General features: G+C 39.4%; 1 protein-coding gene across 5 annotated transcripts in view; it reads right to left on the bottom strand.

The window, feature by feature from the left end:
• Window positions 1–22454, bottom strand: part of JAKMIP3 (Janus kinase and microtubule interacting protein 3) — a 114673-nt gene that overhangs the window by 28042 nt on the left and 64177 nt on the right. For 4 of the 5 annotated variants that reach the window (XM_075216040.1, XM_075216041.1, XM_075216038.1 and 1 more), the window contains exons 4-16: window positions 22207–22422; window positions 20314–20430; window positions 18993–19139; window positions 17141–17272; window positions 14532–14567; window positions 13312–13371; window positions 11514–11639; window positions 9892–10020; window positions 6783–6866; window positions 4015–4077; window positions 3113–3211; window positions 1496–1594; window positions 1355–1414 (exon numbers count right to left, since the gene is read on the bottom strand). In XM_075216040.1, the coding sequence (XP_075072141.1) occupies window positions 1355–1414; window positions 1496–1594; window positions 3113–3211; window positions 4015–4077; window positions 6783–6866; window positions 9892–10020; window positions 11514–11639; window positions 13312–13371; window positions 14532–14567; window positions 17141–17272; window positions 18993–19139; window positions 20314–20430; window positions 22207–22422 (1368 nt within the window). The remainder of the gene's footprint in view (window positions 1–1354; window positions 1415–1495; window positions 1595–3112; window positions 3212–4014; window positions 4078–6782; window positions 6867–9891; window positions 10021–11513; window positions 11640–13311; window positions 13372–14531; window positions 14568–17140; window positions 17273–18992; window positions 19140–20313; window positions 20431–22206; window positions 22423–22454) is intronic. The other variant, XM_075216042.1, reaches the window with a different exon arrangement.

The following is a 22454-nucleotide window of genomic DNA, read 5'->3' as shown; positions in this document are numbered from 1 at the left end:
TGTTTTTACAACCACTGGGTTACGGTATTCATTGAAAGTACAATTTTAGTTATTTATATTAATTCACTGAACTCCACCCAAGACCATATATTTTTAGGAAGAGTTATCTTTTAAGAAAACAAAGCTAAAGTAAAAAGCATTACGATCAAGCAAAGCATATTGTCACCTTCCTTTAACATGCACTGTAAAATAATGTGTTTTGGTTCCAATACCAGAACCGCTAAACTACCAGCAGGTCACGTCAGAACCTCAGGATGTGTTTTCATGAATGATACCTTACACTCCTGCCCTGGGACACACCATAGCTCCACAGTACTTACCTGTGATAAAACTCATATTACAGGTGTCAGAAGACTTCCTAGTTGCCAAGTCATCACAGTGAGATAGGAACCAACTCATTTGAACCGGGTAGACCTCTGTTTAATGAGTGGTATATACTTGTTGAATAGTTTTGGGGGTTTTTTGAATCAAGAAATTTTTATTGAAAGTTTTACATCTTTTCTTACCCTAACAAGGATAAAACTAAGCTAAACCCTCGCAGGCGTAGCAACAGTGTCACGGATATCAACAATAAGCACAATAATGACAAAAAAAACATTTGTAGTCATGAATGCAGTGCATGTACAAAACAAAACAAAAATCTGGGCAGACAAAGTATGATTGACCAGCCACACTTGTTGAATAGTTTAAAAAAAAACAAAACAAGCTAGAGCTCTCTGCTGTAGCTTGAGACGGCATAAGTACATTTCACATAGTGCCAAACAATAAAAATGAAATCACCAGACAGAACCATTTTTTTTAAGAGCTTTTTTTAAAAAACAACAGTATTCTGATGAGCGGAATATTGAGCAATGGAGCATAGTGATGCTGTGTGGAAGACAAATACAACTTGAGTAGCCTGTATCAGGGGCAAACGCAGGATTTGTAGAGGGGGGTTTCCACACCACGCCACCAGTGGGCGTAACCAGCATGTATGGGGGGGTGGCTATAATTTTCTACAGTGCTTTGATGCTCTCCAACTATTCATATCCTTATAATATACATGGGCAATGCTGCATGCACTACTGTTAGGTTCACACAGCTCTCCCTTTTCAAGCAGAGCCATGTGAAGCGGAGGCAGGATCCAGCCACCTCATTTATACAGTGCCCCAGGATTGGATGGGGTTTCCAGGCACTAGGGAAATCCCCCCTCGATTTGCTTATGTGTATAATTCCTGAAAGTTGTTAGATTGTGATCAATGTTTACCATCCACATGTCAGCGCTGACTCTTTCTATATATATGAAACAAATCTGTACACAGCAGGAGGACACAGGAGGCAGCTAGAACATGCACAATTCAGAAAATGAACATACACTTACGGCGTTATCCCCTAGAATGTCCAACTTTTTCATCAGCTCACAAACAATGATGTCCTGAAGGCAAAGGGACACAACCGTCAGTAAAAGTATACATGGAAAAGCCCAGTATTACTCCAAAACAGCTAATACACTTACTGTCACCCCTTCGGCTTCACAATAAACCTGCAGGGGGCTCTTCCCTTCTGGAAAGGGGACGTGATGAAAATTAATAGCAGGTGACCTCCTCTCTCTCTCCTAAAATGAGAAACATATTTACTTCCAAAGAATATCCATATAGAATGGACTCAAAGGGGCATATTCAATTCCGATCCCGATCCGCGGGATCGCGCCGGAACGGCCGCGAACCTAATCCGCGGTACCACAATAACGTGGATTTTCGTTCGCAGCGTTATTGCGGTACCGTATTACTGGCAGTACTGCGCATTTTCCGCGGTAACCCGCGTTACCGCGGATCGGATTGGAATTGAATATGCCCCAAAGCCCATAAAGAATAAGGCTGGATACACATGCTGGCTCGTAGAGAGGAACTGGTCCGATAATGCAGTAATCATTACCACAAGCCTGGTAATGATCCTGTGGACGTTGACAGTATCATTATAGAGAATGGTGGAAGATGTGATGAGATGGTAACCTCTATCACCTTGTGTGTGCAGACAGACTGCAGTGTAATCAGGCCGCTTGGTGCAACGTCAGAATGGATGGATGTCATCCAATTGGGCCAAACTGAACCATGATCTTGTTGCTCGACTCTCAGGTCAAGTGGCAGGATCATCCGGTGTGTGGGAGCCTTAAGGTACCAGTACATCTTAGAAAAGGAATCACACAAGGAATTTCTTCCACTTGCACACTGCTGCTGGAGAGCTCAGGGGGCTGGGAAGAGCTCTGAAATTTTATGCTGCAGAGAGGTCTGATAGCAGCAAAACTAGTCTTGTGCTAACTTGTGCTCAGCAAATCGTGGCACAGTTGAAATGGATAGGTCTCTGCTAGTAGACAAATATACTGTATATTCCAAGAAGGCAAAAAAAATTAATAAAAATAAAACCATTCCCCACCCCTTAGATTGTACGCTCCTTTGAGCAGGGCCATCTCTCCTCCTGTCTTCACCACTTTTAACTCTGCACTCCAGCTACCTAGCCTTCCTCCTCGAGAACCCTCTTCCTCCTGTCCCCTCTCGCTCCCTCCTCTCCCCTCTGGGGGTCTCCCTGTCATCCCTGCCCTCCCTCTTGGACTCCGTAGTTGGCGGACCTTCCCCTCTCCCCTCCCCCGCCCCTTTAGCTGTGCCTTGAGCTCACTGAGTTACTGTGATTATTGTTTACTGTACTGTGCTGTCTCTCCTCGTATTGTAATTTTGTTTGTCCCTGTATGGCGCTATGGACACCTAGTGGCGCCCTATAAATAAAAATTAATAATAATAATAATTCCTTAAAAAATAAACAGATTTCATAGAGTACATTGTATGAGACTCTATAAACATATATTAGTCTTTGAAGAGCTTTTAACAATAGTGATAATGACTTAATGCCCTGGTGTCAGAATCAGTCAACAACAATGTTTCAATCAAGTGAGCCATACTGAAAATAAACAATTGAATGAACAGTTAGATATTACAACTAATAAAGGAAGGATATTGTGGCAATTCATATTGTTAGTTGATAATGTATTATTGAAGTCCTCTTTGCTAATGTGGCAATTCTTATTGTGCAAGGTGTCACAGCAAATTCTTCATGATAGACAAACTCCCAGAGTTCTTACTTCCAGCTCCAGGATCCTGAACTCTAGAAGTTCATTCTGATCTTTTGCATCTTGGACATCGTGTTTGAGTTTGGCTTCATCGGTCTCCATCTGTTTCAGCTGCAGTGGACAGTAAAGGGTTAACTGTATAATATTATTATTTTATTATATTATTTTTAACTTGTTTGAAATACATGGAATAAATACAGATAATACTACTACTACTACTACTAATAATTATTATTATTATTATCTTTTCTATAACGCCTTTCTCCCAATAGGACTCAAAGCACTTTACATCGTTGCTGGGGACAAGGCAGCTATCTTGGGCGGCTTCAGCGAGTCGCATCATTTTGGCCCCGCCCAAGTGCCGAGGGCGGGGCCAGAATGATGCGACTCTCATAGAGGCTCAAAATCTGCCCACTTCTTAGTGCGAGAGAGTTGTCAGCTCTCCCGGAAGTCCAGGAGACCTACTCAGAATTCTGGAGTCTCCCGGACATTCCAGGAGAGTTGGCAAGTATGGCTTTACTGTGCAAGTGCTTGCCTCATGTTCAGAAGAGCCAAGTCGGGACCTTTGTAATGGACGGACCAACAGAGCGGCCTCAAATCCGCCATACCGCCTGCAACCACCCCTGCTGTCACCATGTAAAAGAACAGGGACGTAAGGGAAGTACTTTTACACAGGTGAAATGACTTCTACTATCCATATATATGTTTACTATCCATACATATGTTTCACAGTAGAGGGTGAATTATTCCTTGTAATACATGAGTACAAGCTTTATGACAAATTAAAACCAATGTATAATTATATTTTTGTATAAATATTACACTGTAGAATGACACTGTAAAATACATATGCAAGGATTACAATTTGGCATTAAAATTGTAACGCAAACAATCCACTGGTTATTCAATCTTACTTTATCCACAAACTCCTGATTTCGTCTGTAAAGTGCCTGCTTCTCTTCAATCCATTTCATGTCCTTGGAAAGACAATAAATGTGCAGATAAGTTTGAAACCATTTATAGCCAAATCTACACACTGCTCAGATAAGCAATAACGTCTCTCCCCTATATGATAAATCAGTACCGCCTAGATGCTCTAGATGGGGCTATGGAGCATCAGCAAATTTCCAAAAGCTGCTTTATCCTGATGTCCTAAGTTTCCCAAGGTCTAGCTTTTAATCTGCTGGTTTAAAGGAAGCAGGTGTTTTTGTAGCAATATTATGTTTTTATTTTCCTTTATATACTTTACACATCCAAACATTCATTAAAAACAATTCCGCTGCATTTATTTCCCCCCCCATAATATGTTGTCTTGTAAATTGTACCTTTGTTGCAGCTGTTACTATTCAGGTTTTAAAATACCAATGATTTTAAACTTTGCACTATTAGTCAACTGTAGCGCAGACCTGGACAACCTGTAAATCTCCTGGTGTTGTGAGACCACTAGTCCCAGCATATGCTGCCAGCTATCGGCTGGTGCTTGTAGCGCATACTTGCCAACTCTCCCTGAATGTCAGGGAGACTCCCTGAAATAGGGGTGATCTCCCTCACTCCCTGAAGAGTCTGGCATTCTCCCTGATGCTGAGCCAGTACAAGACGTGGTTGTCTTCGCCATCTGTGGCATGATGACACAGTTCAGAAATTGTGTCCTATGTCCATGTATTGATGTCTATGGAGGTGGCCATTTTCATGGAGACCAAGATTTAATCAAAGACTGACAGGTAAGACAACATGACTTCAGTAATGGAAACAGAAATGAAAAAGACACTTTAGTATCTAAAGATTCATTAGCTGCTTTTCTTTAACGCACAGTTGCCTACTCTCCCGGAATGTACGGGAGACTCCCGCATTTCTGGGAGACCTCCCCGGCTCCCTGGAGAGCAGGGCAACCTCCAGAGGGTGGGGCTTAATGATGCAAATATTGTATCATCTTAGCCCCGCCCTTTGCTGTAATTGGCCAAAATTGTGACAACCATTTAGGGGCAGGGCCAAAATGATGCGATTCGTCAAGCCCCGCCCCCACATGCCCACCTCCCCTGGGATCTCCCTGAAGCCAGCGAGGAAAAGTTGGCAAGTATGTTGTAGGGTCACCTAGAGAGAGCCACAGGTTGTCCAGGCCTGCTGTAGTGTATTGTATCATAATTCAGCATATTTTAGCGCTAATCTATTTACTAATGTCTATCTTATTGAAAGCTATAGAGAAAACACTTCTAATCTAACATTTTAGTAGCATATCTAAAATGAACACTCATTTCATTCAGCCAGTGAATGCTACATATACACCTCTCTATCTGCCCCCACATTCCGCTGGAGTAGATACCCCTCTTCATGTGCTTTGTGCCTTTGCTCCGTCATTGTATAAAAACAGAGCCTGTACTAGAATGCAGAGTTTTAGCACAGCCGATTCATTTAGAAAGCTTTGATCAAGACCATGTTTCATTGTAATAATTATAGAGCCATAGCGAAATATCAATGCATGAATTCAAGTACGTCTTTGTAGATGTCTGGTTTAATCAGTTGAAGCTAAGACAATCAGAGTAATAATGCCCAGCATACATAAAAGAATAGGACCCTCTTGAAGAACAAGGTAATGGAAATGAGAATTCATGGAAATGATCAAACGTTTCATATTCCGTTCTAATAAAACAAACCTGAGAACGTCTTTAAATTAATTTGTTACAGTCTTTTATCCCATGTAGGTTTACAAAGTGAGGATTTTTAAAATAAAGTACAGAACCATATGATACAAGATTAAGGTAAGAAACAGCATAAATGTTAGCGCTTCGGTTGGCATTGTGCAAAAGAGGAGACAAAGACTGTTTTGTGCACAGAATAAGTGACTTGCACTATAAAGAAAGTCAAAAACTGCCCCCCCCACCACCCCCAAGTAGCAAACAAGGGGTCTGCCCCATTACCTGAAGCTGGTGGCAGCCAGGAGCTGTAGCGGATTTTAAGTTTACAGTGCAGAGTTAAGCTGATGTGAGTGAGTTCTCTGTACAGCGCTGCGGAATTAGTGGCGCTATATAAATAAATGATGATGATGATGATGATGGGTACACACTACACAGTTTTCATCCAATAATCGGCTAAATCAGCCGACATACGACCGCTCGTTCAAAAGTCGGGTCAGTGTGTGCAGTGACACGATGGTCGAAAGTCTGCCCAAATGGACGATTGTCGCCTCATTTGGTTGGTCGTACCGTTTAATATTTTCGTTCCAATCTCGTTTCCGTTGTGTAGTGTGTATAAACTTCAGACCAATCCACAACAATGAGTACGAAATTACAGTCATTGCTCACGACAACATGGCTGTAAAAGTCGCTAAAGGGACGTCCGCTCATCCCTTTATCGTCCTAAACAAGGCTAGTGTGTATGCAGTCCATGGACTGAGCGATCGGAACATCGATCGCATGTAAAATCGCTCGGCATAAAAAGTTGGTGGAAAATTCTGTAGTGTGTACCCAGCTTTACTCAGTTTTCGCTGGATTTAGGGATTATTTCCCTTTAATAAATAGACCCCATTGTCCAATATCTCACCTTCTATTACTTAAATATTTGTAAATGTTACAAGATACCCTATTAAACTAAACTGGATCAACCTACAACTTAATCTCAGTGGCCCCTTATCAGCTGGACTAAGTTGTTCCTTGCAATCCAAAGTAGCATAATGAGTATTTCTCACCTGACCCTGCTCAGACATGGCTTTCTCAAGGTCTTCTATTCTTGTTTGATAGCTGTAAATATCTGCTTGTAGCTGCTCTCGAGTCTGCGGGGTATCACATGGAACACATCAAACTAAAAAATTATGTTGGTGTCTTTTTGCATTTGGTTGTAAAGGGTAAGCAAGGCAGTAGAAATGGAATGTTGTTGTTTTGTTCTGTTGGTGGTACATACACTCTGGCGTCTGGGCTGTGGTTGCCCTCTGCTTAGTGCGTCTGTACTCTCAGAGCCTGAGTCATTAAGGAGAGCAAAGCATAAAAAAAGAGTAACTTTGCACCTGGGCAAAACCATGTTGCATTGGAGGGGGAGGTAAATTTAAAATGTGGGGACAGATTTATAGATAGGTTAGAGCATGTCCTAGATCAGCTTAACATTTCAGTGTAACAATAAAGCTATCAAGTATTTGTGTGCTACATGAAAAAACAGCCAGTATTTAACTTATGTGCAAAATAATAAACTAATTTGCACCCCTTGCATTGTAACATGGTTTGTCCCGGAGAACATATGTTCCTTTTTTTGCCTTACTTTCCTTAATGACTCGGGCCCTCAGCAACGTGGATGGATGTAAATCTGCAGGCTCATTGGTCTCTATGGTAAATGCGCTGTCAGTACAGAATGACACTTTTGCATGCACTAAAAATGAATTAAGAGATTTCAGTAAATGCCCTTGAAGGGAACTGGTGCCGTCACCAGTGTGTATGTACCTCTATAATGCCGCTTGACATTAACCAGTCTTTAGCTTGCCCTCCACAGTATTCTAATACATACATCTCTCCGGCTTACTAGTAGTAAATAGATCATTTCCATAAGGGTATCTCTTTAGACATATCTGCACACATGGCATATATTTTATTACTCTATACAAGAGATACTGGAGAAAAAGAGAAATATGAGGGAGAGTAGAGGGAAGGGAACATTTTGCTTATCGTACAGACACCAAGCAGAGTGACAGTATATATCTATCTCCAAGCTCCATTACTTTAGTTATGTAGGGTTAGGAGAGTTAAGGGACTAGATTTACTAAAATGCGGGTTTGAAAAAGTGGAGATTTTGCCTATAGCAACCAATCAGATTCTAGCTATCATTTACTTAGTACATTCTACAAAATGACAGCTAGAATCTGATTGGTTGCTATAGGCAACATCTCCACTTTTTCAAACCCGCAGTTTAGTAAATATACCCCAAGGAGTCTTTCTTAAGTTCAGTTACATGACCATAACATGCTTGAGTTTTTTTTTATATATATATATATATATATATGTATGCAAAAAACAAGGATACTCTGCACTCTCCAAATACATAATTAATACTCTACTAATTACTTTTCTATACTAAAAACAAGGAATGTTAGTTCCACATATTGCAATATATGTTAAGCTGACCAACTAACGCCAAAGTCTTCCCATTCTGGTCAGTCCTAACATGATCAAATACTATGCTTTTTAATCTGTGCTAAAAGATTACCTGCACACAGCTTTTAAAGGCAAGTCTTTCCCAAGCACTAGCAGCTATGGGAGACCTGGGACTCACCTGACACAAATTGGAATTAATTAATGTATGGATATTGCATATATCGCAATATGTGGAACTAACGTTCCCTGTTTTTAATATAAAAAATTAGTCAGTACAGCTTTAATTATGTATTTGAAAAGTGCAGAGTACTCCTTCCTGTTAATTGTCTATATATATATATATATATATATATATATATATATATATATATATATATATATATATAATCTATAACTTTGTATAAATAGCACTTTGGGTGGTAATAAAGCTGCTGTATTTATTATTAGCTTGTTTTAAAAACAACCATTCAAATCCCTACAATACAAGCTATAGGTGTTGAGCTCTCTCTAGAGATCTAATCCTTCTCGACATCTCGGGCCTGAGTCATTACGGAAATTTTCTGCCGATTTTGGGCCTGAGTCAGCAAGGAAAGTAAGGCAAAAAAATGAGTAAATTGTTCTCTGGGACAAACCATGTTACAATGCAAGGGGAGCAAATTAGTTTATTATTTTACACATAAGTAAAATACTGGCTGTTTTTCCATCTAAAACAGAAATACTTGATAGCTTTATTTTTACACTGAAATTTAAAATTGATCTAGGACATGCCTTACCGCACTATAAATCTGTCCCCACATTTTAAATTTAGCTCCCCCTCCAATGCAACATGGTTTGGCCCAGGTGCAATGTTACTCCTTTTTATGCTTTGCTCTCCTTAATGACCCAGGCCCTTTGTGCGTATCGTCTGCAACATCACTCTGCGCATGCCCAGTACCGGGCAGTACGCAACAGAACGCAGCCTACGATTTCGGGGAATGGTACAGTGTAGGGAATCAGTGGATGCTGGTAGGCAATGTACAGTAAGGGCGTTCCCGTGTTGCAATGTCTAAGTCAAGCTCGGGCGCACACAGAATTATGCTGGTTTTCTGCCGTATCTCTTGCTCCAATCTAACCCTGAGTCCTAGAGATGTCAGTCTTGTATGCATGCATGCTATAACATGTGTTTGCAATCAGGAGCAACTGCAAAAATGTCTGTTAGGTACAGCTTACACCCCAACGTTTTTCAAGAAAAATAAACAAAACAAAAAAAATGTCCATGTATAATCATTGATGACAAAATATTGACATGTAATATTAATTGAATATATACTGTATATATTTTTTTTGTGCTTTCTTTTGAGATTTTATATTCCACATAGGTATTGTACGTGTCCTGCTGTGTTTGGTCTAGTAGAGCAGAGTAAACCTACACCGTAGTCATCACCAGACGTATCATGAGATCCGTTCCTTGTTGACTTACGCAGAGTGTGCAGAGCAGAGGTATGTGCAGCTTAATACAAACGCACAATGCGCTCAGTACGCTGCCTTAATGACTCAGGCCCCTGGTGTGTGGACAAAGATTATTAAAGCTAGTAGTGAACAGCAGTGAGCAGCGAGTAAAACAAGACATGAGTAGAGAACCCATTGTAGATGTGTAACCTTCTTACTGTATGACACAGAATAAACACTACTAGGAAGCAAAGTGAAAGTGTATTTTCCAAAGGTAAAATGTGTAAACACCTTAACTTCCCGCTCTGCATCCAGTGTGCCGCCAACTTGTTCCTGTAACAGCGCGTACGCGCGCTGCAGAGCCTGGTACTCCATGGTCAGCTGACGGAACCGTATTTCTGTCTCTTCTTTGGCCATGCCCTATGATGGGAAAAGATGGAATCATTAAACAACCTTTAAACAAGACAGCATAGTTCTATAATGTAATCAAATTATCTAGACTAAAGCCATATATTGTCATAATTCCATCATGTTCGGTATTTAAATGTGCGGGAGATTATGACCGGTTTATTGAAGGGGGAGTTATTTCTCTGGGATATATCTGTGAAGAATTACCAACAGGTCAAGACTTTGGGAATATTTGTGAGCAAAGTATAGTGACACCCAGGGAACATCCCTGCCCCCTTTTAGCATTAAACACTGCCCCTGTGAAGACCATCCCATTTCATTTTGCTTAAAAACCTGTGTTTTGAAGGGACAAACTGTCAGCTTCTTGGGGATCAATCTAATTGAAGGACTGTCCATCTTTTCTGCCTGCCCCAGGCATACAGATTACAAGTGAGTTATGCTCTGTACTGTTAACCCTTTTGTTTTTATAACTGTGTGCCATTTTTTATTTGTATGTCAAATCTTTATCTAATTGTTTTTATTCTCTGTAAGCATTGTACTTTTTGTATATTAAATCTAAAATTTAATAGTTCTGTCCTTATTGCTCTAGAGAATCCATTGCCTGTTTAGAAGAGACAGATTGCTTGGCTGGATTAATTCTTTAGATACCAGAATGAGAAGAGTTAACTATTTAGCTATCAGAGCACAGAGTGTGTGCAATTGGGTGATTAAGTCATAGGACTAGATTTACTAAACTGCGGGTTTGAAAAAGTGGAGATGTTGCCTATAGCAACCAATCAGATTCTAGCTTTCATTTATTTAGTACCTTCTACAAAATGATAGCTAGAATCTAATAGGTTGCTATAGGCAACATCCCCACTTTTTCAAACCCACAGCTTAGTAAATCTAGCAAATAGGCTTGCTGGTGGAAGTTGCTGAGAGGTGTGAAGCCTGCGTTTGTGTTGGGACGGGATCAGCAAAATCTGTAGCCTTAGAGAAAGAGGTGAGTGTGAGATTTGGTTTGGAATCCTGTGTGTTCCCTTACAGTAAGCTTTCAAGTCACAAGTGCGCAGAGGGCGGTTTGTGACAAATAAAGGGGTTCAGGAGCGGTTTCCTGACAGAATAGAGGTCATATATTGTATGATGGTTGGAATATATGATAAGATATCTAATCAGGGAGTAGCTAGAGGGGCTTATCCCTGACAAATACAAATTATGTTTCTAAAATGTTGAAAATTATAATTAAGAAGTTAGAATTTTTGTGATCCACGAACTTCTGCAAAACAAATGATAATAAAAAAGAAAGCAATCAAATACGTAACTAAACCAAGCAAACTAAACAACTTCTTAGGAAGGTTTTCCAGAATGTTTTTGGTGGGACAATTTACTGCTATTGGTGTATTTTTATTCACTCTGGTTAATGTGAATTTTAATGAGTCAACTTAAGATACGGTATATACTACAGAAATGATATAAAGATAGAAGTTTATTTTAGTCATTTAAATGAATACATGATATCACTTTACCTCTTCCACATCGTCATCAGGGGTGCAGGGAGTGCGGTCAGTTCGGTCCGTTTGGTAGGAGATTGAAGAACCATCGGAATCCAGAGAAGCTTCTTCGTCGTAACCAAAGAATGTTTCCACAACCGGCTATCAAGCAGAATGTTAATGTGGAAAGTACATTATGTAATATACGTTTTCTATGTTTAAAGAGATGTTTTATAATGGCCAGAGAGCTTTACACATGAATTTTATTAAACGGTGTATGGCTTCTTTATTGTTTTAGGAGTAAAAAGTAGTGATTTGTCCACCACTTATTACAGAAATAATGGATCACCGCTGGTCTATATCAGTGCAACAGGGAGCGCTAAAACCCTGTCCAGCTGAGAGCACTATTATTTATAAAATATTTATTACCCCAAGGTAATCATAAATACCCAATGCAAATACATATATCATTTTGTTTAGCCATTCATCAGAAAAAGGACAGTGTAGAAAGTTGGGGCAATAAAATTAAAATCATTAATTGGTTGATACCTATACATATTTTAGTAATAATACAATATAAATAATAAACACATGATATAAATATAAATGAAGTGAGATATAATACAGTATGTCCACATATAGGATATTTTTACCATATAACGGCACCAAATCGCAACCCTAACCCTAAGAGTCTGATTTACTGTTACACATAAAAATATGACCCCAACCTACACTCACAAAATGTTTTTGATCAAGTTTATATTTACGCAACTTAAAATCCAGCATATAGATGCGACCGGAGCGCGTGTATAGACACTGATGTATTAATGCGGCTGCAGTGCAGCTACAGCAGTAACATCATCAACTTTATAATGATGACTGGTGTATCTACCGTTTAAAAATAAAAGTCCGGGGCAAACGCAGGATTTGTAGAGGGGGGTTTCCACACCACGCCACCAGTGGGCGTGACCAGCATGCATGGGGGTTTGGCTATAATTTTAGACAGTGCTTGGCTGTTCTCCAACTCTTCCTATCCCTATAATATACATGGGCAATGCTGCGTGCACTACTGTTAGGTGCACGCAGCTCTCCCTTTTCAAACAGAGCCGTGTGAAGCGGGAGCAGGGTTCAGCCACCTCAATTATACAGTGCCCCAACTTGGAGGGGGGTTTTCCAGGCACTAGGAACCCCCCCCCCCCTCGGTTTGCCTATGAAAGTGTACCACCACCCCACCCTAATGAAAAACCAGCGCCGATTCTATAGTCTGGCAGGGGTACACTGAGGTTGAGGTCCCTCTGATAAGTGGAAGGCTTTGCCCGGTTGGACTGGTCATACAATATAAGGGGGATCCGCAGCAGTACTCGCTAAGGGGAATCACCCACACCCCCAGCCAGCTCTACTTTTTTTTTACATGCCTAAATCCATAGCTGATTTACCCACAATTCCTAGAGTGAAGTTTAGTCCTTTGTTTTTGTTTTGGTTGGATAATATTGGTTGTTATAAACTAGCTGTGCTTATGTGAACACTTTCTGTTATATAAGGTTTTTATGGCATTATATACAGTGGAGGGGAGTTTGGCTTCTCTAGTTCATTTCACTATAAACCCGAAAGGGTCCCCTGTTCAGAGCCAGAAAATAAATTGATAGATATTTATCTGTGATATCAAGCATATGGTTTACAAGAACATAAAACTCACAGGGAAACAACTTGGAACCTGGTGCTTTAATGCAGGCAGTGCGCTTAGATCTCCCACTTAGCACAGACAGGAAGACTTGTTTTAAACCATTTGTCCTGAACATAAAACTCTAACAATAAAAATGGAAAAGTACTTTACCTTGGGGAGTTTTGTCATTTTTTTCCGCTGCTTCCTAAATCTTAAAAGCTTTTCTCGGTCCTGCAGATATAGATTGATTGAGTCAAGAGTAATTTTCCAATGTGTGGCTGGCGTGAGAAATGTAATAAGTGTCTTTTTGTTGGGTGTATTTGGAGGTATTAATGTTTTTACTCCTGCACTAAATGGAAGACGGAACAGGTGATTTTTTTCTTTTGGAGGAATCATCTGACAAGAAAGATAGGCTTGAGCCTCATCCAAATATTAGTGACACGTCAGTTCTCTACATTGAAGATATTATTATATTTATGTACGGAGCAGTTCTTCACACAAATACAAAAATATATAAAATATATGGAACAAACACAGCATTTAGAAAAAAAGCTTTGAGCTCAGCATCCTCTCTGAATGTCCAATGAACAAACATGACATTTCTATGGGGAAAAGTCCACCTTGGTCTTTTCTCACAATAAGGGGCATATTCAATTGTCAAAAAGTCCCGCGGCGTTAAAACTATTACAGTTAATACGGTAAAATCTAGCTGGATTTCAGCTCGCGGCTCAGGGAGCTGCGAGCTGAAATCCAGCGAGTAAATTACCGTATTAACTGTTTTTCCGCGCACGATTACCATAATAACGGTAATCGCACGCGGACCGCGGGATTTTTGCCGTTTCCGCCGACAATTGAATATGCCCCTAAAAGTTACTTAACTGCTTTACTCATATGTTGAAAGCATTAATGTAACATTCACATAAACATATGGGACCCGATTCATCAAGTCAGGCATCTGACGATTTTGAGCGTATTATACGCAAAGTTCTAAGTTCTAATCAACATTCTAATAAATGTATTTCATGGGGGGGGAGGAATCAGGCCCATGGATTCCAAACACTAGGTGATATAAACCTGCTCTAGAATCATCTACTTGCCACAAGTGAAAAGACAGAGGCAATTTAAGAGTAGGAGGACATCTTCTGGCCACAACTGGTACAGCAACAGGTTGTTTTATTTAATATTATTTGCTGGTGCATCTTGTGAGTTTTTCTATTTTTACTGTTCTTTAAAATGTTTTAATATTTTCAATCTGTTACAGGGGCCTCCGCGAGCCATTTGAATGACTAATTCACTTAAAAAAAAGCCCTCAGCTTCTGCATACACTAACTTAATATAATCTTAATACAGACTTAATTGTATTGCGCTTAAGACATAACATTAATACTTACAATGACACTCTTCACATAACCCGCAGTTTCCAATGTCTAGAAGAAAATACATTTTTGCAAAAAAATAAAAAAAAATGATGATAACAGTTTTAAACATATTTCCATATTTTGATAGACAAGCATTTGTAGGAGAGGAATGGTCACAATAGAGTGAATGGTTACAGTATGTGGTGTGATTGTGTGTGTAGGATGGTGATACTTATTATACGCTATTCTCACTAGTCTTTGAAAATTATCTGTGTAATTTACTTTCTTTGACAGGATCCAGTGCTTGATAAAAAATCTTTTTTTGGGGGGTGGTGTGGGTGGGTTTTAAGGTAAATAAATTGCAATTATTGGTAGTGATGAAATGTAACTTAATGCAGTATTCAGTTTTCCTGCCTCCAAAAAGGAATTTACACACCAGGTTCCTTCCCCAGTTATCTGTGTGTTTTATGATTAGCTAGTGGCTGCTTGAATTCTGTCATACACTGAACTCTGGTGGCTGGAAAGGTGGGAAAAATGACGGAGAGTGAGAGTGTCAGAGAGGAATTGGAAAATGGGAGGTAAGGTTCTGCATATAGACTTGGCACCAACTATAGCTCTATTTTAGACCTGGCACCAGATATGGCCCAGTATATTATACTTAGCACTAGGCAACGGTAAATTGTTCATACTTGGCAGTAGATATGGCTCAGCATATTATACTAGGCAGTAGATATGGCTCAGCATATTATACTTGGCAGTAGATATGGCTCAGCATATTATACTTGGCAGTAGATATGGCTCAGCATATTATACTTGGCAGTAGATATGGCTCAGCATATTATACTTGGCAGCAGATATGGCTCAGCATATTATACTTTGCAGTAGATATGCCTCAGCATATTATACTAGACAGTAGATATGGCTCAGCATATTATACTTTGCAGTAGATATGGCTCAGCATATTATACTATGAAGTACATATGGCTCAGCATATTATACTAGGCAGTAGATATGGCTCAGCATATTATACTAGGCAGTAGATATGGCTCAGCATATTATAATTGATAGTAGATATGGCTCACCATATTATACTATGAAGTACATATGGCTCAGCATATTATACTAGGCAGTAGATATGGCTCAGCATATTATACTTGGCAGTAGATATGGCTCAATATATTATACTTGACAGTAGATATGGCTCAGCATATTATACTTGACAGTAGATATGGCTCAGCATATTATACTTGGCAGTAGATATGGCTCAGCATATTATACTTTGCAGTAGATATGGCTCAGCATATTATACTATGAAGTACATATGGCTCAGCATATTATACTAGGCAGTAGATATGGCTCAGCATATTATACTAGGCAGTAGATATGGCTCAGCATATTATAATTGATAGTAGATATGGCTCACCATATTATACTATGAAGTACATATGGCTCAGCATATTATACTAGGCAGTAGATATGGCTCAGCATATTATACTTGGCAGTAGATATGGCTCACCATATTATACTTGACAGTAGATATGGCTCAGCATATTATACTTGACAGTAGATATGGCTCAGCATATTATACTTGGCAGTAGATATGGCTCAGCATATTATACTAGGCAGTAGATATGGCTCACCATATTATAATTGATAGTAGATATGGCTCAGCATATTATACTATGAAGTACATATGGCTCAGCATATTATACTAGGCAGTAGATATGGCTCAGCATATTATACTATGAAGTACATATGGCTCAGCATATTATACTAGGCAGTAGATATGGCTCAGCATATTATACTTGGCAGTAGATATGGCTCAGCATATTATACTTGGCAGTAGATATGGCTCAGCATATTATACTAGGCAGTAGATATGGCTCAGCATATTATACTAGGCAGTAGATATGGCTCAGCATATTATACTTGGCAATAGATATGGCTCAGCATATTACACTTAGCAGCAGATATGGCTCAGTTTTGTGTATATGACACCAGACATAGTTCAGCATATTATATGGACCACCAGATATAGTTTATCTTTATATATGTGGCACCAGATATTTGAAATACTACATTACATTATATTTGGCACCAGTTAAAGCTCAGTATATTATTCATAACACCCAATATGGCCCAGCATATGGTGGCCCCTAGGTTTTTGAGCAGGCTTCTAGATTTGGGACACATTTCCCATGGCCACACCTTACCCTGACAACTGTTTATCGAACTGGAACCGAATCCAGACAGCTCATGTTCAGTGAACATATAGCAAGATAGGTTCCATTAACCCATCCATTCATGAAGGAGTTATTGATCATGTTTTTAAAGCACCTATGAACCTTCCCTCCTACTACAGTTCATAAGCATAATTAAAAAATAAAATAAAATGGGGTCTGTTCACTGTGTGATTTGTGCAATGGGACCTATAGAAATGCTGATGACAATGTGATATGTTTAATAAGGTGGGTATTGGGGCCCTCTGTTACTTCCTACTGCCAGAATCAGCTCTTCTACAAGACTCAAATCATTTTATTGCAATACCAAACAGGTTTAACCCTGATCATCAACATAATTAGATATCCGCAAATCATATTGGTGTAAGGTTCCTAGCCATATAAATGATACATTTGTTTTACCTTAGAGAGTTCATCAATTATTATTTGTTGTTCATTTATTTGCAGCCTGAGAAAGTCAATTTCTCTCTCGTCTCGACTTCGGTCCAGGTCATTCAAAGAACTTGGCCTCCTAATGGTGCCGACCTTTTGTCTCTAAATAAGATAAAGTTGCACAAAATACAAAATGGATAAATATGAAAAATGCACTCAAGTCTACTTTCAAATTAAAGAGATAAATTCTGTTACCTCTTTACGATTAATACGCAACTGGAAAACACAGCAGTGACATGAGAAAGTCCTTTGTTTTAGGACGAAACGCGTTGGGTGATTACACAATTGGAACTTAACTGTTACAAGTTTCATTATACACTGCCGTGCAAACAAGTTTTACTTTGAGCTGCATGAAGCTGCACTAATTCACACTGCAAGTGGTGTACAGTCTCAGGCTGTAGTCACTGGTGACTAATGCAGCTATTCCCCGATCACAAGTGTGGGAGACGGATAGCAGAGGAGCGAAGAGTCCAGGAACTACACACCTCTCTCCGGAAGGAACCCCCATGAAAGGATTGGCAGTTGCAAACAAGGAATTTGTACCTGCACTTTCATTCATTTACTGATATAGCGGGAGAAAAACGTATTGGACGGCTGCACTGAATTACTAAGCCTCCTGTATTTTATGTCGGTGGTAATCGTATTAACGATCCTGAAAATCCCAACAGGCTTTAGTCCTACAAAAAAAAACAGAATTATGACAAAAACAAATACAATATAAGCAGACTTACCTGAACACCGAAGCTCTAGATCTCCGATGGAAGTCACATGCTGACAGGTAGTCATTCCGAACACACAGGACTCCGTCTGTTTGACGTCAGCGCGACTTACATCAATGTTAATTTAAAGCGCTAATTTCTGGGCCCTGCAGGCTAAGTGTTAAAACACTTAGCCTGCGGCCTACAGACATTGCCGCTTTAAATGACTGGCCTGTCGAAATTTTCATGATCGTTAATATGTACCCAGCCCTTGTTTTATGACATTTTCCCACAGACTGAAATTCATTCATTATGATTTTATGTGAACCCACTAAAATCAGGGATAGATATCATTATGATATACTGACCAGACAATTCTATTGATCATTTATGTGCAAGACTAATATAAATGGTAATTTATCTTGTATTTGGGTATTGGAAAACCCAAGCTTAACACGTGAAGAATTTACTCTGTTTGCATTATCAAATTTCATGCAATATATTGCTATTTCAGACTTTGTAAGTCAATGTTATCAAAACCATTGGTGTGGCAGCTGCTGTGCACCAGGGCCCATGGAGATAATGGGGCCCGCTGCATGGCAAATGCAGAAGGTCGGGGCCCCGGTTCCCACCCTCCCTGCACCGGGGCCCACAACTTGCTAGTTCCGTCCCTGATGAAAACCAGACACCTTTTCTTTGATAAAAATTGTTGTACAATGAAACTGTAACATTTGTTTGTAACCAAACATTCTACATCTTTAATTACGTCAATATCACATTCCATAGCACAAGATCTGCATTGTGTGTATGGAGACAACACTATCTCTATGTCAGAAATCTACTCATGTTCCATCAATATCCATAACCTTGGAATTTCTTTCTTGACCATATTATAACTATTACTAAATCCAGTGAACGTATTATATTGAGCTCTAAGGAGATGTGAATTTTAATTGTTGTCTAAGAGTATAACGGGTTGCTCTTACTCTGCACCACATACAGTATCGTTATAGTTAGTGCGCGATGATCTTATCTATAAGTGACATAAAGAGGGTCTGTGGCATTTTGTCAGCTAACCTAATGTAAATGTAATGCATTATTTATACAAACATAGGACTACCCACCATTTCAATGTTTTCTTGTGTTAAAAACTTTAACTTGTTCCCCATACGTCGGATGGAGTGGGACATTTCTTCATTCTTCCGACTAAGACGCTTATTTTTGTCCAGTATAGGTTTATATTGACTTTCAGCTTCTCTCAGGCGTTTTAACTGGAACACAAAAAGGATGGATGCTGTTAGTAAGAAAATATTCTGCTTCTGATGAGATTACTAAATCCCAAAACAAGACAGAATTCATCTACACCTAAAATGTGTTTCAGGGGTTGGACCCAATTGTCTTACAGTCTCTTCTGTGTCATAATATTAGTTCTACTCAGAGAATAAGTTACTAGTTTGTCATTCATCACTGCAGAAACACACACACACATACACACACACACATACACATACACACACGTACATATACACACACACACACACATATACACGTACGTACGTACGTACGTACGTAGGTACACACACACGTACATATACACACATACACACACACATACACACACACACATATACACACACGTACATATACACACATATACACACACGTACGTACGTACGTACGTACGTACGTACGTACATATATACACACACACACACACATACACACACACACACATACACACACACATAAACACACACACACACACACACACACATACACACTCTCAATGAAGTCATTACTTCCTAGTGGATTGTTGGCTGCTGTTATTCTATGTAGGTGATGGGTACGTGTAATACTAATATGCTACTGGAGCAATTTTGATGACAAATAGATACAAATTTCAAACAAATTGGGTATATTCATTATTATTATGATTTTTTTGTATGGCTCCACAGAGTCTGTAGATACTATAGATACCTCGATCTTCCTGCATCAGTGTGATAGGAGTCTCAAATAACTACTGTGTGCTGTTTGGGGACCCTGCTCCTTTTGCTGTCAAACTCTCAGTCTGTGGCTTCCCACTTACCTCCATTATGACACTGCACCCGCCACATGCAGCTCTGTACCCACTAACATAATCACACGAGTGGACACACCACTGTTTCCCATAAGATCAGCACACTCAGGTGATGAAAACATGTGCTCTGACCCCAGTCAAGTATGCAGTACGTTAACTAGGAAATACTGGGCAACAGGGAACATGAGTTTAGGAAGGGGGAGAGCTAGAGTTAAAAGGAGAAAGAGAAACAGAGGCATGGCAGGTAAGCAGAAAAGAAGACATCGGTCAGTTGCCATCACTTTCAGTCCTACACAGCTCTTTCACAACAGGTATTATTTGAAACTATACAGACAATCAACGTAAACATTGAAACCCAATACACATACCAGTTCATTTCTCTCTTCAGACAGTAGAGCATTGCGGTCTTCCAATTTCCGGATAATTGCACTTAATTCCGCAATTTTAAGTTGGAAACGGCGTGCATCCTTTTCCTCCAACTGTTCCTGAAACAAAGATCCACTGCAAATAACTGGACATAGAAAACTAATGAAAAATGCAATTAGCAAGGAAAATGATCTCCAAAGCTCTCTGACATCCAGCAAGAATCGGACCTTTAGAGTAAAAGTGGCCTATATGAAACATGATGAAATTAGGGAAAAGGAAGTGATTGCCCATGAAAGCACAAAGAAGCAACAAACATCAAATGAAACGATAAACTATTAAAGACACTGACGCGAAGGAGGCAGACTGAAAAACGTCTATATTATATTTCCGTCGTAGTACTCACCCAAAGGCTTTTCTATTCTGAAACAGCAAAGTTATTTTTATGATCAAATACAGCCGTCTCTAAGGACCACGGCACCCCACGGACACGAATAGCATAAAACCAGTCACTTATGTTGGTTATGCATTTGCTAGATATTGATAGGTGGAGGTAAACCCTTATTCCCAAATAAAGGTGGTAGACAGACTCCAAAATGCAGCTTTAATACGGTATCTGATTTCATCATACAACTGGTACAGGAGAGACTTTGGGTCAACAACCCTAATAATCAGGTTGTGTAGCTCAGTTACGGAAAAAAGCAGCACGATGACAGCTAACCAATGTGAGTCTTGATGAGCGCCACAATAGCAAAAAAAAGAGCCTCTGTTTTCATTTAAACCTCTTTAGCAAAGAAAGAAAACAAAGCACATGGTATTAAAGCTTAGCAAAGTTAAGTACCGTTAGTAAAGTTACCAAAGTTAGTAAAGATGTGCATGATTATCAAGACAGATCCTCTGTAAATTGTGATGGATTCCACTTTGAACATGTGCTTCAAGGAATGCACAATCCGCCATATTAATGGACCTATCCTGTGATGCATAAGCAGCGATAGGATTCACCCATGTCCCCCTACCATTCCGAGCAAATATCAGCGCATCCCAAGACAGATGCAATTGGTCTAATTTTTACTGGTTTATAAATAATGCCCATGGTCGTCTTATGGATATTTGTAAAACCTTGTTCCTCCAGCTACTCTTTGGACATCATGATATATATATATACATATACAATTCATGTTTCCAGTAGTCAAGAAAGGATACTAGTAATAACAGACAATTCAAGACTATGTTTAAACTTTATTACCATGACATAAAGCATGGGAAAGTTTCCTTGTTAATCAATTGATCTCATGTTTTTGGGCTGTTAAAAATGGAATCCACTTACAGAAGTCCATATTTACAACTAAGTGGTTCAAAGCACATACAACAAAATACAGAATCACAGCAAGCAGGACTTAATCTGCAATGTCCTGATTATGGGCGTACTCTTAAATCCTATTAAAAAAAAGATTTTCAGGTGGGGAAATACATATTGCATGAATGCCAGGAAAGCAATTCTTATCAACCGAGAGACTTTTGCTAATTGAATGGGAAAGAAGAAGCACCCAATAAATGCTTTTATAAAAAAATATATATATATATATGTATATGTGATCTGATTTTGAACAGGGACTGTCTAAAAAAGCAAAAGCACCATGTCCCCCTGGATCGAGCAGCAATTTCTTTGGAACGCTGACCTGTAACATACTTACTAGAATACTCTCAATACAAATATTTCCATTATTTTATAAAGTGATAGCCCCCTTAGGGAAAAAAAATTCCTTTTAACAACAAAATGATAAATAAGACTTAAAGAGGCAACAAAACACTACATGGTACAGCAGGCTAGTAAGTAGACTGGGGAACGTCTGCTATATCAGGTTGATAGATTTTTAGCCAGTGAGAAGAATTCTTACAGGGCTCCCAGAATGATCAGAAGCTTCTCCTGCACCACTTGCATAAGGAAGTTCTCGCTTTGGGCTAGCCAGATGGCGATCAGACTCTTTGAATTGGACAAGTTGCTCGTCTAAAGCTTCCTTTTGGAGTTGCAGTCTTTGCGCGTGACCGGCTTTCACACCTAACTCTTTCTCCAGCATGTAGACAGATCTGTCTTTAATTTTAATTTCATCCATCTACAAGGAGAACAAAAGAAACGTCACTTGTA

Source organism: Mixophyes fleayi, chromosome 6 (genome assembly GCF_038048845.1).
Source record: "Mixophyes fleayi isolate aMixFle1 chromosome 6, aMixFle1.hap1, whole genome shotgun sequence".
Lineage (NCBI taxonomy): Eukaryota > Metazoa > Chordata > Amphibia > Anura > Limnodynastidae > Mixophyes > Mixophyes fleayi.
Note: the sequence above shows the minus strand (reverse complement) of the source record. Positions and strands in the feature narration are given on the sequence as shown.